Source organism: Onychostoma macrolepis, chromosome 24 (assembly GCF_012432095.1).
Source record: "Onychostoma macrolepis isolate SWU-2019 chromosome 24, ASM1243209v1, whole genome shotgun sequence".
In the NCBI taxonomy this organism is placed as follows: domain Eukaryota; kingdom Metazoa; phylum Chordata; class Actinopteri; order Cypriniformes; family Cyprinidae; genus Onychostoma; species Onychostoma macrolepis.
Genome location: NC_081178.1, coordinates 5,128,946 through 5,142,510, shown reverse-complemented (window position 1 = coordinate 5,142,510; position 13,565 = coordinate 5,128,946). Strand labels below are relative to the sequence as shown.

General features: G+C 35.3%; 1 protein-coding gene across 11 annotated transcripts in view; it reads left to right on the top strand.

The window, feature by feature from the left end:
• st18 (ST18 C2H2C-type zinc finger transcription factor) overlaps nucleotides 1-13,565 on the top strand; it is a 65,900-nt gene that overhangs the window by 32,836 nt on the left and 19,499 nt on the right. For all 11 annotated transcript variants that reach the window (XM_058765104.1, XM_058765101.1, XM_058765096.1 and 8 more), the window contains 4 exons: nucleotides 2,362-2,392; nucleotides 4,909-5,102; nucleotides 9,031-9,735; nucleotides 12,218-12,352. In XM_058765104.1, the coding sequence (XP_058621087.1) occupies nucleotides 2,362-2,392; nucleotides 4,909-5,102; nucleotides 9,031-9,735; nucleotides 12,218-12,352 (1,065 nt within the window). The remainder of the gene's footprint in view (nucleotides 1-2,361; nucleotides 2,393-4,908; nucleotides 5,103-9,030; nucleotides 9,736-12,217; nucleotides 12,353-13,565) is intronic.

Sequence of the window (13,565 nt, the reverse complement as noted above, 5' to 3'; positions counted from 1 at the left end):
TTGCAAAACTTTTGCTTTCTCTTGCAAATATGTTGCGTTCCCCTGAGAAACTTTGCATTTGCTTGCAAAAGTTTTCGGGAAACTTTTGTCTCTTCTGCAAGAGAATGCAAAGTTTTTTGGGGGAATGGGAAGAAATTTTGTGACGAAACACGTTTTTTTCGAGATAATGCAATATTTTTTGCAGTATTTTTCAATATTTTTTGCTATATTTTTTATTTTGTGAGAGAACACAAACGTTTAGCAAAAGAACACAAAGTTTCTTACGGAAACGTAAATGTTTCATGAGAAAACAAATGTTTTGCAAGAGAATGCAAAGTTTCTTGGGGAACGCAAGAATTTGGCTAGAAACGCAAATATTTCATAAATAGAAATGTTTTGTGAAAGACTGCCCAAAACTTTTTTGTGAGAAAATGTAAATGTTTTGCGAGAGAATACAAATGTTTAGTAAAAGATCACAAATGTTTTACAAAAGAATGCAATGTTTCTTGAGGAATGCAGAATTTGGCTATAAAAATGTTTTGTGAGAGAGCACAAATGTTTTGAGAAAGATTGCAAATTTTTTAAGAGAGAATGCTACGTTTCTTGGGGAATGCAAAATTTGTCTAGAAAACAAATGTTTTGTGAGAGAGAGCAAATGTTTTGCGAAATATCGCAAATGTTTTGCAAGAGAATACAAATGTTTTGCGAAAGATTGCAAATGTTTTGCGAAAGATTGCAAATGTTTTGCGAAAGATCGCAAATGTTTTGCGAGAGAATACAAATGTTTTAGAATAGTGTGTAAATGTTTTGCGAGGGAATTAAAAGTTTCAAGGGGAATGCAAAAATTGGCTAGAAAACAAATGTTTCATGAGAGAATGCAAATGTTTTGTGAAAGAATGCAAAGTTTCTTGGGGAATGCAAAATTGGTTAGAAAACATGTTTTGTGAGAGAGCGCAAATATTTAGCAAAAGATCGCAAATGTTTTGCGAGAGAATGCAACTTTTCTTAGGGGAAAGCAAAATTTTTCATGAGAAAACAAATGTTTCATGAGAGAATAAAGGTTTTGCGAGAGAATGCTAAGTTTTTTGTGGAACGCAAAATTTGGCTAGAAAACAAATAAAAACACGTCCTTTCATCAGAGAACACAAATGTTTTGCGAGAGAACGCAAAGTTTTATTGAGGAACGTAAAAATTTGGCTAGAGGACATGTTTTGTGAGAGAGCGCAAATGTTTTGTGAGAGAATGCATACATTTTGTGAGAAAATGTTTCGTTAGAGAACACAAATATTTTACAAAAGAATATAAAGTTTCTTGGGAGAACGCAAAAATTTGTCTACAAAACAAATGTTTCGTGAGAGAATAGAAATGTTTCGCGAAAGATCGCAAATGTTTTATGACAGAAGGCAAAGTTTCTTTGGGGGACAAAAATTTTCATGAGAAAATGGAAATGTTTCATGAGAGAACATGTTGTGCTAGAGAACGTAAAGTTTCTTGGCGGAATGCAATAGTTGTGTGAGAGAATGCAAATGATTTGCGAGCAAATGCGGTCAATCCATCTCATGTTTTTCACCATGTCCATAAAAAATTTACCTAAATAAGTGCATCATGTTGGAACATTTAAATTACCTGGTTTTATTCAAGTCAAAAATATACAACTTATATATTGAAAATTATATAAAATAAATTTAATAAGACTGAATCGATCTGATTACTTTGTGTTGCACCAACAAAAGTCATATAATAAAATATCTCCTTTAGATAATGATGCCACATTTTTAGTCTTTTTTTTTTGTCTTATAATGATTGAACTAGTTGCTACTGACAGTCAGCACTACTTCCTAAAAGAGGCATTACCCAGAATGCTTGACCTTAAAGGGACAATTCACTCAAAAGTGAAGATTTTGTCATCATTTTCTTGCCTTTGTGTTGTTCCAAGCCTGCATGACTGCATGCAGCTCTCATCTGTGCGATTTACTGAGTTTGCTGGGCTGTTGTTTACCCATCAGCACTACTTGAAATCTTAGCTAAATCGGGTCAGCTGATACTGGACAAGGCCAGATCCTCTCATGCGGTTTAAAAACTACCTGAAGCCTTATTTGCATCTCTGTGTTTTGTTTGGATTTGCATCTTTTTTGCTACTATCCATAACATTCAGAGCACAAAAAGGTTTATTTATGATGTTTTGTATGCCACACGAGCTGTATCCTCAACATAAGCGTCTATCACCGAGTCAGCAGGAGCCTTCGTCATTGTGTCCGTCTGAGTGTGACATTAAAGTGAGAGGTGTGTGAAGGATCACAGGCAGGTGCTGGAGGGGCCGGTCTCGCTGGTGGAAATGTAAACACGTGTGTTTACTCTTTCTCTCTCTTTTTCTGTTTGCAGTTCTGCCTGACTGCATCGCTGAGGCGCCCAGGTAAGCCAGAGTTCACTACCTGCTTCCGAGTGTCAGTTTATGGCTTTTCTGACGCCTTTTACAGCATACGTGCAGTTGTCAAAAGTTGCACGTAAGACTTCAGTATTTGGACACTTAAGTCGCACTTAAAAATAAATGAATTGCATTGAATGCAAACTATTAAAGTTTTTTGCACACAAATCAAGAGCTTTTCTCTTGCTCAATGACTTTAAATCTGGTGATTTTTAGTGGCTGAATGAAGTCAATTATTTTAGCGCATTAACTATGAACATGATCCACTAACTTCTGACAACAGATTTTAAATCACATGTTAACTATTTTGCTTGAAAAGTGAACTTCTGTATCTTTCTTTAAAATAAAAGTTGCTTGATTTGGTGTTTTATACTTTATGATTTTTATATAATATATGTATGCAATATAAAAATTTACACTAAAAGTGTTTGGGTCTGTAAAATATTATTTTACAAGTGTTTGTAAAATATTATTACAATTTAAAATAACTTTTCTATTTGAATATATTTAAAAATGTAATTTATTCCTGTGATCAAAGCTGAATTTTCAGCATCATTACTCCAGTCTTCAGTGTCACATGGTCATTCAGAAATCATTCTAATATGCTGATTTGCTATTATATATGCTAATATTCAATTGTGCTGTTTAATATTTTTGTGGAAACAAGATTTTATTTTATTTTCATTTTATTAACATTTTATTTTCAGAATTCTTTGAGGAATATAAAGTTCAAAAGAACAGCACATATCTGAAATAGAATTTTGTAACAAAGGTTTTTACTGTCACTTTGGATCAATTTAATGCGTAAATAATTAAAAAATAAAAATCATATTTCATTTGGTAATACAAGTCATATTAAAAAATTTAAAATGAGACTGATCCTAAACTTTTGAACTGTATATAATATATATATATTTTTAATTTTGTATATATTTATTTTCTTTTTATTTAATATATATATTTTCATACATTAAGTGTGACTTAAATGTCCAAATACTTTTTGGGGCCACTGTTAATTTTTTGCATGCATTTTATTAATTGTCTTTTTTTAATGCAGTGCAAGTTGTTTTGTGCATTTCTTTGTGCATTTTGTGTCAAATGCTACACTAACCTTTTTTATGTTATCAGCCTACAGCAAACATTTTATTCTCTGTATCATTGCTTATTATGCAGCGTGATAGCTGATAATAGCAACAGATTTCTCATTGAAAATAATGAGCCAGTTCATGCTTGAGTGTTTTGGACTCAGTGTTCACACATAAGTTCACACATGAGGATCTGCGATGCTGATTTTCTTAGTCACATCTTGCAGGGAATTTCAGATGCTGCCCTGATGAGTTTTGTAACAAACTCCCTGCCCCAAAGAGCACAAAATGCACTTTGCCACCCATTTTACTTCTGTCACATTTTTTTATTTTGTGAAATAGGATGTTCAGTGAGACAAAATGCAGGGCGAGGCTTGATTTGATCCATCGGGAATTGATTGGATGGTGAAAAGTGGTTTCTTATAAGTGGCTGGAGGGGAGAGATTGAAAAATAAGAAGGCCAAAATGGAAAATCGGTTCAGAGGTTGAATTATTAGTGATTATATTTTTGTCTTTGGAATAATGTGTCCCAACTAATCATTTACAGTAAGACCAGAAATGTGAATGAAGAAACACTATTATTAATCCAATTCAAATTTGTTCACACTACCATTCAAAAGTTTGGGGTCTGAAAAAAGTTTGGGGTCTTTCTTTTTTTTTTTAAATACAGTAAAAACAGTAATATTGTGAAATATTATTACAAATTAAAACAACTGTTTTGTAATTGGATATATTTTCAAATGTAATTTATTATGTGATGGCAAAGTTGAATTTTCAGCATCATTCTTCAGTGTCACATGATCCTTCAGAATTCATTCTAATATGCTAATTTTCTGCTCAAGAAATTTTTTTTTATGATTGTTAATGTTGAAAACAATAGTGCTGCCATGCTAATTTTTTTTTTTTTTTCGCGGAATTCTTATAGAAAGTTCAAAAGAACAGCACTTACTTGAAATAGAATTTTGTAAGTTTTTACTGTCGCTTTTCATCAATTTAATGCATAAAAATTCTTTAAATAATAATAATAATAATAAATGATACTGATCCTGAACTTTTCAACTGTAGTCGGATAAATGCATCTCTCTGCACATTTTATGAATGTGCTGCATTTGTAGTTCCACAAAGAACCAAAACATGGAGGAACATCAGAATATCATTTGTTACTCTTTATAGCATCATATAGCTACTCAAGGACCTTATACCAAGAGTTTTCTTTGCTGAAAGAATCATATTTAGTTGTAAGAGTCAATATTGGCACAACCTTCAAGACTTCCAAGTGTCTAAACAAAGCTTTGACCGCAGAAAGAATCAAAACCTCTTAGGCCAGATTCACCCGATCTTTGTACCTCAACCAATCACATACTCGGTCGATTTGTGACACGACGCATCCAATAATTGACCCTTGTGTTCTGCTTTCAGCTTGCATCTCGGAGCGGGTAAAAAGCGGGCGGCCGCAGAAGGGGCCCGCGGGGCGCCAGTCAACAAGAGGAAATCGCTCCTGATGAAGCCCCGCCACTACAGTCCCAGTCCCTGCCCCAGCGAGGGGGACGGCGAGGAAGACCTGGCAAGCGCTCAGGACAAAGACGCGCCCAGGAACACTGACACTCCAGCAGGTAGACAGATGTCCTGTTGTTTTGTCTGTTTTGATGAACAATTGACGCTGAATTTTAAACTACCATCTGTTGCATTCATATATTTGTTTCCCTCCTCCTTCTCCTCCTTCGTCTCCTCTCCCCCCTCCCTCCCCGCATCCGTCTCTTCGTCCATCCCAGGGAAGTTCACGACAGTCGATTTCCCGTTCGTTTTTTTTCGTGCATCCGGTGTCCAGATTAAGGCGATTTCCTGCGCTCGACTTCTTTGAAACCCGGATTAAAAACTGGCGGCGGCGTTAAAGTAGCTGCCGCCGGGTTGATTATGCAGCCTGGAAAAGTGCTTTTTTATAAGCAAGTGTGGTTGCTTGCATAATTATGCAAATAGGGTAACTGAGAATAGAATGCACCAAATTATATTGTGCCTCGTTGACAAAAGAGAGTGATCATACACTCCAACAACAAAACATTTTTGGCAACGAAGGCATGGAAACGTTAAAGTCGATATTACGTTTTAAAGCAGTCTCCTTTCTAGAAACAAAATGCTGCCATTTCCTAATGAATCAAATTATGAGCATGTTGGCAACAATACCCATGCTTTACATGTGTACCTCCACACCCCTATAATCTGCACTTATTTGGTATATTTTTAACGATGTAACCAAGCAACAAACGTAATTGTCCCTTTCGAAAGCTTTTGTTAGACCATCGAACGCAGCCCAAATATACATAATTAGGCATAATGTGTGCGGCTCATTATTGGACACATGTGGGTTGTTAAATGGACAACAAAATAGCTCAATAAATTGAACAGCATCATTGGAAATGGAATTTATTTGTTTCTCTGATTTCATATTACCCACAATAATCATAACCTTTTTTCCCCCCCTCCTCCTTCTTCAAATTTGTAGTATTATTTTCTGAAGTTGCAGTAGGAAAATCTCATTTGTCATATTTCCCCTGCTGTCTTGCAACATGTTTGCTTTGCGTTTTGCCAAAGTGCACTACTGAAGAAGTGCTGGTGGAAAAGAAAAAAATTAAAAGACATAATGTGCGGGGTGTGACTGGGAGTGGATGGCGACTGGGACTGTAGCGAAATTAATGGATCTGTAGGGGGACGAGAGGGGTATGTGAATTTCATGAGGAAAAAAAGGGAAAAGGAAAGGCAGGGGAGAAATTAAAGGGGTGTAAGGCTTCCATTTGGTGCTGTTGTGTGTGTGTGTGTGTGTGTGTGTGTGTGTGTGTGTGTGAGACTCCAGCCAAGCTTCTGGTCTCCATACACACAATGGTAATGGTTATTCTGGAGTATAAACCATTCACCTGTTCCAAAACACAAACCACTCTCTGCATCCAAGCATTTTTCGCCCTTGTTCGCTCCAGTCTTTTTTTTTTTTCACTGTTCTGTATTTTTTTTTTTTTTTTGGTCAGGGCTGCATCTCCATCTGGATGGCAGAGAACTCCTAATCATCTGCTCTGTTAATTGTGTCTTAGCATAACTGGCGAACTTTTCATCTGCGCTGGACCGCTTTGGGTTTTCACACCTCAAACTGCTGACAAAAGCGACAAAATCAGGCAAATCGGACGCTTTTAAGTGCATTCGCTGTGGAATCTATTTGATTTGGGCGTCCAGATGCTTCATGTTCTTGCTTGTTTTTGCATTATTGGTGGGCTACTGATTCTTGAGATCAGAAATTAAAAAAGTTTAAAGTTAAATCTGTTTATGTTTTGGTGCAACCTCCTACTTCCATTTTTTTTTTACAAAAAAAAAAAAAAAAAAGAGTTTTTTCCTTTCCTATCGTTATTTTAGATATTTATAATAAATGGACCATACAACTATGATTAAGAGTAAATTGAGACTACAGAATGGTTTCAAATTTATTTCAAATACCTCCGTATTTTGAAATGTCAACGGCATCTCATGGAAAATCTGAGGTTGTTGACAAAATAATCACATTTAGTCACAAATGTTTTGTAGTCATTTTGTTTTTAAGGAGTTTCTATAATAGCACATGGAAAAATAAAACATTCTGGATGAAGACTAACCTGATTTTAACCTGATATGATTAATATATAAATTAATTTATTAATTCTATTTTAAGCATAAACTCTTAATTTTGATACTTAGTCATTTTGCTGTACCTTGATTAATGAATGTTAAAATATTTGTACTGAAAAACAGAAAATAATTTTTTTGCAGTGTGTGTGTATTTTTTTAATTTATGTAATTTTTTTAAAGATACATATTTACATGTCAGTTATTTTTTACTGAGTACTGAGTGGTTTGGTGAGTGAAAATGTAACTTAGATGAAATGGCTGATTTGTGTAAAGAGCATTCTAGTGATCCGTTCTGATTAATATCAATGTTGACTTAAAAGTGTGGGACACGTTTCATCTCTCAAGAATCAGCGCTGTAACATTAGACACGCATACAATTGGATGCAATTCCAAAAATAAAAACGGGCGAGATTAACCACCCTTTCCTCAAGCAGCATGCATAAAAACTATAATTATCTGCACAAACAGAATCAAAATTTAGGTTGTGCGCTAGCATTATGCCTTCGTATTCGCAGAGCGCCAAAGTAGACCTCTGCGACATTATGCCGGCGTTTGGCATGGTATGAACGCATCGGCAAGCACACTCTAACCCCTCAAAGCCTGGTTTCCATTTTTGGCAAGAGACGGGTGAGATTGTAAATGCCACTGAGCTCTCTATCCCCCATTTAGGGATGTTTTTGGGGGGGATTAAAAGCAGGACTACTTTATATGCTCTTTAAGACTAGCAACTGTTTGTTAAGGCAGTATGATCCCATTAGAAGCCCCTGAAACTGCATGTGGCGGCAGCCAAAATGCTCTAATATCTAATCAACTCAGTGGTTGCATATGGTTTGGAGGGTGGCATAAGGCTCTCTAAGAGGATAGATGTATCTCGTGCTTACGCTGTATTTTGAACTTTAAACCCTGGTGCCCAAAGAGCTTTAACCCCAGCGGTTAAGTTTCAGAGAGATCAGTAGTGGATTGTAAATCAATCCAGCTGATAGTTTCTTTTGTTAATCATTGACTCGATTACTTAATATAATCGGGTCTGTTGCGATTCCAGCGAGTCGTTTAAAGGTGATTTTAAAGGATAAAAGGTCTGAGATTTGTCAAAAAAGGAATTATTCACCCTTTAAACCCCAGTCAAATAAGCTTTATGGATTTATCAAAAGTAGTACAGTAGTATAGCAAATCGTGCTTCTTTCTGATTAGCGTTTACAGCTTTATATCATGTAGTCTTATATCCATTGTGGATGTGGAAACATTTTTTTTCAGTACATAAAAAAAATACTGTTATGTAAGTTGAACAGATGGAAGATTAAATTAGAAGGGGAAATGTTTATTTATTTATAAATATTTATACATTTCCTATATGTTATTTATTTATTTTTTAAGGTCAAGTTATGTATAGATTTCAGTTAGTAATCTGAACTTTGGATGGAAACTAGATGGCGTTTTAGACAAAAATATTTTTATGCACTTGGGATACGTGTAAAACTCTCTTGATGTTTCTTGATGATCTATATATCTATCTATCTATCTACTTATTTTTTAAGGTTTGTCATATTTTGTGGTTCTCTTCACATTTAAGTCAGTGTTTTCTTGACAACAACCTTCAATTTTTCTTTTCACATTTATATATTTTTTTAAATACATTTAATAATTGTATTAATTTTTTTTTTTTTTTTTCATTTGACCAAAGAGTAACATTTGAAATGTGATGAATGATTTACTTATTAGGGTTTTTAATATTTAGTGTTTCCCTTCACTTCCCTCAAGTTGTCATGTTTGTCACAACTTGTCATTCCGAAGGCTTTGAAAACCATCTGTCAGTATTTTCCCTCCAAACACAATCATGTAATAGACTCTTGCTGATGATCCATCAATTTAAGCTCTGTTCGTTCTTCTGTGTCTCAGATGAGGACCTCAACGGTGGTGATGTTCTGGAAGACACTATCTATCACAACGCAAAGTCTCACCACTTGTTGTCATGGTCAGAACGAACGAGTGAAGGTTCGCCAGACCTGGCGGCTCAGATATCCGAACACCAGAATGAGCAAGAGGAGGAGGAGGAACACAACCAGGACTTTGAAGACAAAAACCAAGAGGAGATCAGAGCCAGTTATCACCTGTCTCCAGACAGAGAGGCAGATGAAGAAGAATGGAGCGCTCCTCCGTCCCTAACGAAGGTCAACGGGATCCATCACAGCCCCAGTCCACCTGCAGACGATGCTCTTATGAAGAGACTCCGGATTGGCCAGCAGCTGCACGAAGACGCTCTTTCTGCTTACATGAACAGAAACAGTGCAGGGACCTTTATGGAGGAGTATGGCTCTGCAAGAGAGTTCAGCGACAGTGAGGAGGAGCTCCAGACGCCCAGGATGGAGGAGCGAGGAGGTGTTTGGGGTCCAGGTCTGGTGGCCAGACGCCTGGAGCTGGACAGGGCCCGACTCAACCTCAGTCTTCTAGAGCAGGCCATGGTGCTGCAGTCTGAACATAGACAGGTCCTCCACAGTGCCTACAAAGACATGGACCGCTTCCTCCTGGAGCAGATGAACCACGAACGGAGACAGCAGAGGATGCTGGAGATAGACGCTCGAGCCATGTACCACAGCAGCAAAGGTGAGATTTCATTTACAATTCTTTTAGTACTAAGGGAATGCATACTTGGAATAAAGAAATGCAATTTGCAAATTGCCAAATGATGAAATTATTTCAATTATAAATTCTTTTAAAACAATTCTTGCAAAAGATGTTTGAATAGACTTTTAATTAGAGTTTAGAGGCATAAATAAAGTCTAATGAAGGCAATCCAATGACAGTCCAACAATGCTAAACAAAGAAAGAAAATTTGGTAATGTATTTCATTCATTAACTTCATTTAGGTATCTTTAAATATATCATATGAACAACCAATCAGTAACTCGCAGTTAGTTCTATGTGTTTGATTCACTAAAAAGTAGAGTCGTTTGTTTGCGAATCGCACTACAGTGGTTGCACTGCATACTTTTGATTCACTAAAATGAACAGACTTATTTGGTCAGAAGTCGGACAACGCTGGTCGCACGGAAAGTGTTTGATCCATCGAAATGAACTAGAGTCGTTTGTTTGCGAATCGCACTACAGTGGTTGTACTGTATGCTTTGATTCCCTAAAAAGACAGGAGTTGGACTAAGCTGAGCACGCTGTTTGTGTTTGATTCACTAAAAAGAACCGGCTCATTAGAGTCATTCATTCTGGAATTGGACTACACTGGTTGCGCTGTATGTTTCTGATTCGTTAAAAAGAACCAACTCAGAATTATTTATTCAGCGCTCAGACTTGTTGCGCTGTACATGTTTCTGATTCACTTGTAAATGGCTCATTAAGCCCAAAGTATACTTACTTTTTGTATGCATATGCTAGCGTACCATCGAATGCATAGCCTTTCAAAGTGTACTCCATTTGACGCAAGCGGTCAACACATGCGCTCTTGAAAGCTTCATCCATGTCCAGTGTCTGCTCTATTTTTTTCCATAATTTATGACCGATAACAAATATTTATGAACTAAGCTGGGCTATCCCTACCCTCTCGTTTGGCTTGTAAATGCAGCCGTCTATTGTTGTTGCAGTCTCTTTCTTACTGAACGTTACTGGTTGCGTGGTATACTGGTTGCGTTTCTTATTCGCTAAAAAGAACCGGCTTTTTCGGCAGTCAGATGTCACCAAGGCGGTGATGATGAGAAAATCACATGATGATAACATAAATAATAACATATATAGAAGGTGCACAGTGTCATTCACACAAACATTAAACATCATCATGGTGAGACTCATTAAACTGAAATATGCAATAAACTTTAATTTAACAACATTAGATGTAACATACAACCCTAATAAACATAACTGATAAGAAAAAACAAAGAAACATAGTTATTTCAAAGAAAAAACATCAAATTGAAACAAAATTTGAAATGCAACGCAGGGAATTCTGGGAATGTCAATTTACGTTTTTTTCCCTGTAAATTTTACATTCTTTTTCACTTCCAAAAGCGGTATTTCACCGTAAAATTGTCTGAAATGTCTATTACAGTTTTTCACCGTATATATATTAGGGGAACTTACCGTTAACCATTTAACAGGTTTTTACCGTAGCTTTTTCACAGTTTTTTAGCGTTAAAATCACAATCATTTTTTACAGTGTAATGTCATTTACACTATTAATGCTAATTGTAAATTCAAATTCATTCACTCCAAAAGAAACTACTCTGTCGTATTGAAAACCCCTTAATTTCTTTAACAACACTTTACAATAAGGTTCCATTTGGTAACATTAGCTAACTACATTAGTAATGCTGACATAAACTAACAATGAACAGTATTTTTACAAAGTGTAATAAACACTGCAACAAATGTGTAGCTCATTGTTAGGTAATGTTAGTTAATGCATTAACAAACGGGGTCTAATTGTAAAGTGGTATCATTTCGTTTCTTGTTGTATTTGGTCTGTAAAAACTACTTTAGATTTATGCGTGTTGGTGGTGTGTTTTATATTATATGCATTTTGCAATAAGACTGGAATGTTGCAATATCAACACATACAAAGAAAGAGACAGAGAGATTCTAGCCCAGAGGGATAGATAAATAAAATCCTCTTAAGTGCTAAAAACATTTTGCCAACAAAATATTTAATGGTAAATAACCACCATGTTTTATGGGGTGGGAGAATTACAAGTACAAGAAGAAAATCTTCTGATGACATCTCTGTAACACGAAACGCTGGATTTTTATCGGTATCAGCCAGATATTTTACCATGAGCATAAATTAAGTCATAAATCCTAGTAAAGTATCTCTGATGTGAGCTTTAAGCACTTTGATTCTTGCAATGACTGCTGTTTAATGGGTAATCTCTGAAGATAATCTCCCTATGGATCAGCGCTAAGAAACCGGTGCCCTGAGTAAGACTGCAGCCTTAACTAATGTCATGGATGAATACATAGACACCCAACATGCTTTTACAGGATGCGCTTTAGCTTACACAGAGAGAAACGAGACTGGATGGGGTTAACTGTAGCTATGTGTTCTTAAAGAGCACTGTTTTTACTGTTTGTGTGTGTGTTATAGATTCCCCTCGGACAGAAAAGAAAGACATCAAATGTCCGACCCCGGGCTGTGATGGGACAGGTCATGTGACAGGCCTCTACCCTCATCACCGGAGTCTATCAGGATGTCCCCACAAAGTCAGAGTGCCCCCAGAGAGTAAGTCTGTTCTCGTGTTACGCATCACTTCCTGAGGACATTAGACACATTTCCTCCCTTCACAGCAGTACAATGCAAACAGAACAAATACAATTAGTGATAACAACACTGTGATCATTTTCAGCCCATAAATATTCATGCTATACTAATGATCAAGGTTTAGTTGTACAGATACTGAGGGACAAAAGATTACATGGTGATTGCTTAACTAACCAGCCTCTTTTATGTTCAGAACATTTCTGCATAGAGACATAACATGAGGTGTATCAATTTAAATGTATGCTACAAAAATATCTAATTGTTATTTTTTTCTGTGATAGAAAATGCAAGATTCTTCCCTTTTATAGAACATTTTTAAATATATATTCTAGTTTTAAAGGATGTATTATTTAAGCTTTAACTTTATTTTAACTTCAATTTTGATGAAGTGCTACAAAAAAAAAAAAACTTTAATGATTTTTTTAATATTAATATAAACATAAATGTTTCAGTATTACTCCAAATTACACAGAATTTGAGCCAGACTTTATATTTTAACGCAACAATAAATTTATAAAAAAAGGTTAAAAATTCAGGAAAATTCTGCTTTAAACCTTAAATATGATAATACATCATATTTATTTGGTATTAATAAATGCAATTAGTCATTTTTATCATTTTGTACACATATATTTTAAAGAAAATAATTAGTTAAAAAAAAAAGAAAAAAAAAAAGGTATTGCAAAGAAGTTTATATCTGGTTACAATGCCATTAATTTAGACATTTTTTTATATTATGATATGAAATTATCTTTATTACCAAACTGGTCACTGGTCCCGTTTTTTTATTACTAATCTTGTCACTATTTGAGCATTTTAATTCAGAAGCAATCCGTCTCTTTTTATTTTTCTAACTCCTAAAAGTGAAAAATTACCATTGTTTATTACAGGAGATGTGATAAATATTTTAAAAATATGATAAACATAGATTAAACATAATATGAAGTGTCATTTTTCAAGATTTCAGTTAGTCAAAAGTGCCTCTAAAAAAAAAAAATCACAGATATGAAGTATGTAATATGCAATTTGCGTGTTAATTAGGTATTTAGCTCTTATCTTGAGCCTTCTAGTGAAACCACATAATGTTGCACCAAGCTGAAAGTAAAAAAAAAAAAAAGTTTTTTTTTTTTTGTTTTTTTCAAAGAAACTTTTTAGACATCAAGTGAGGTTTGAT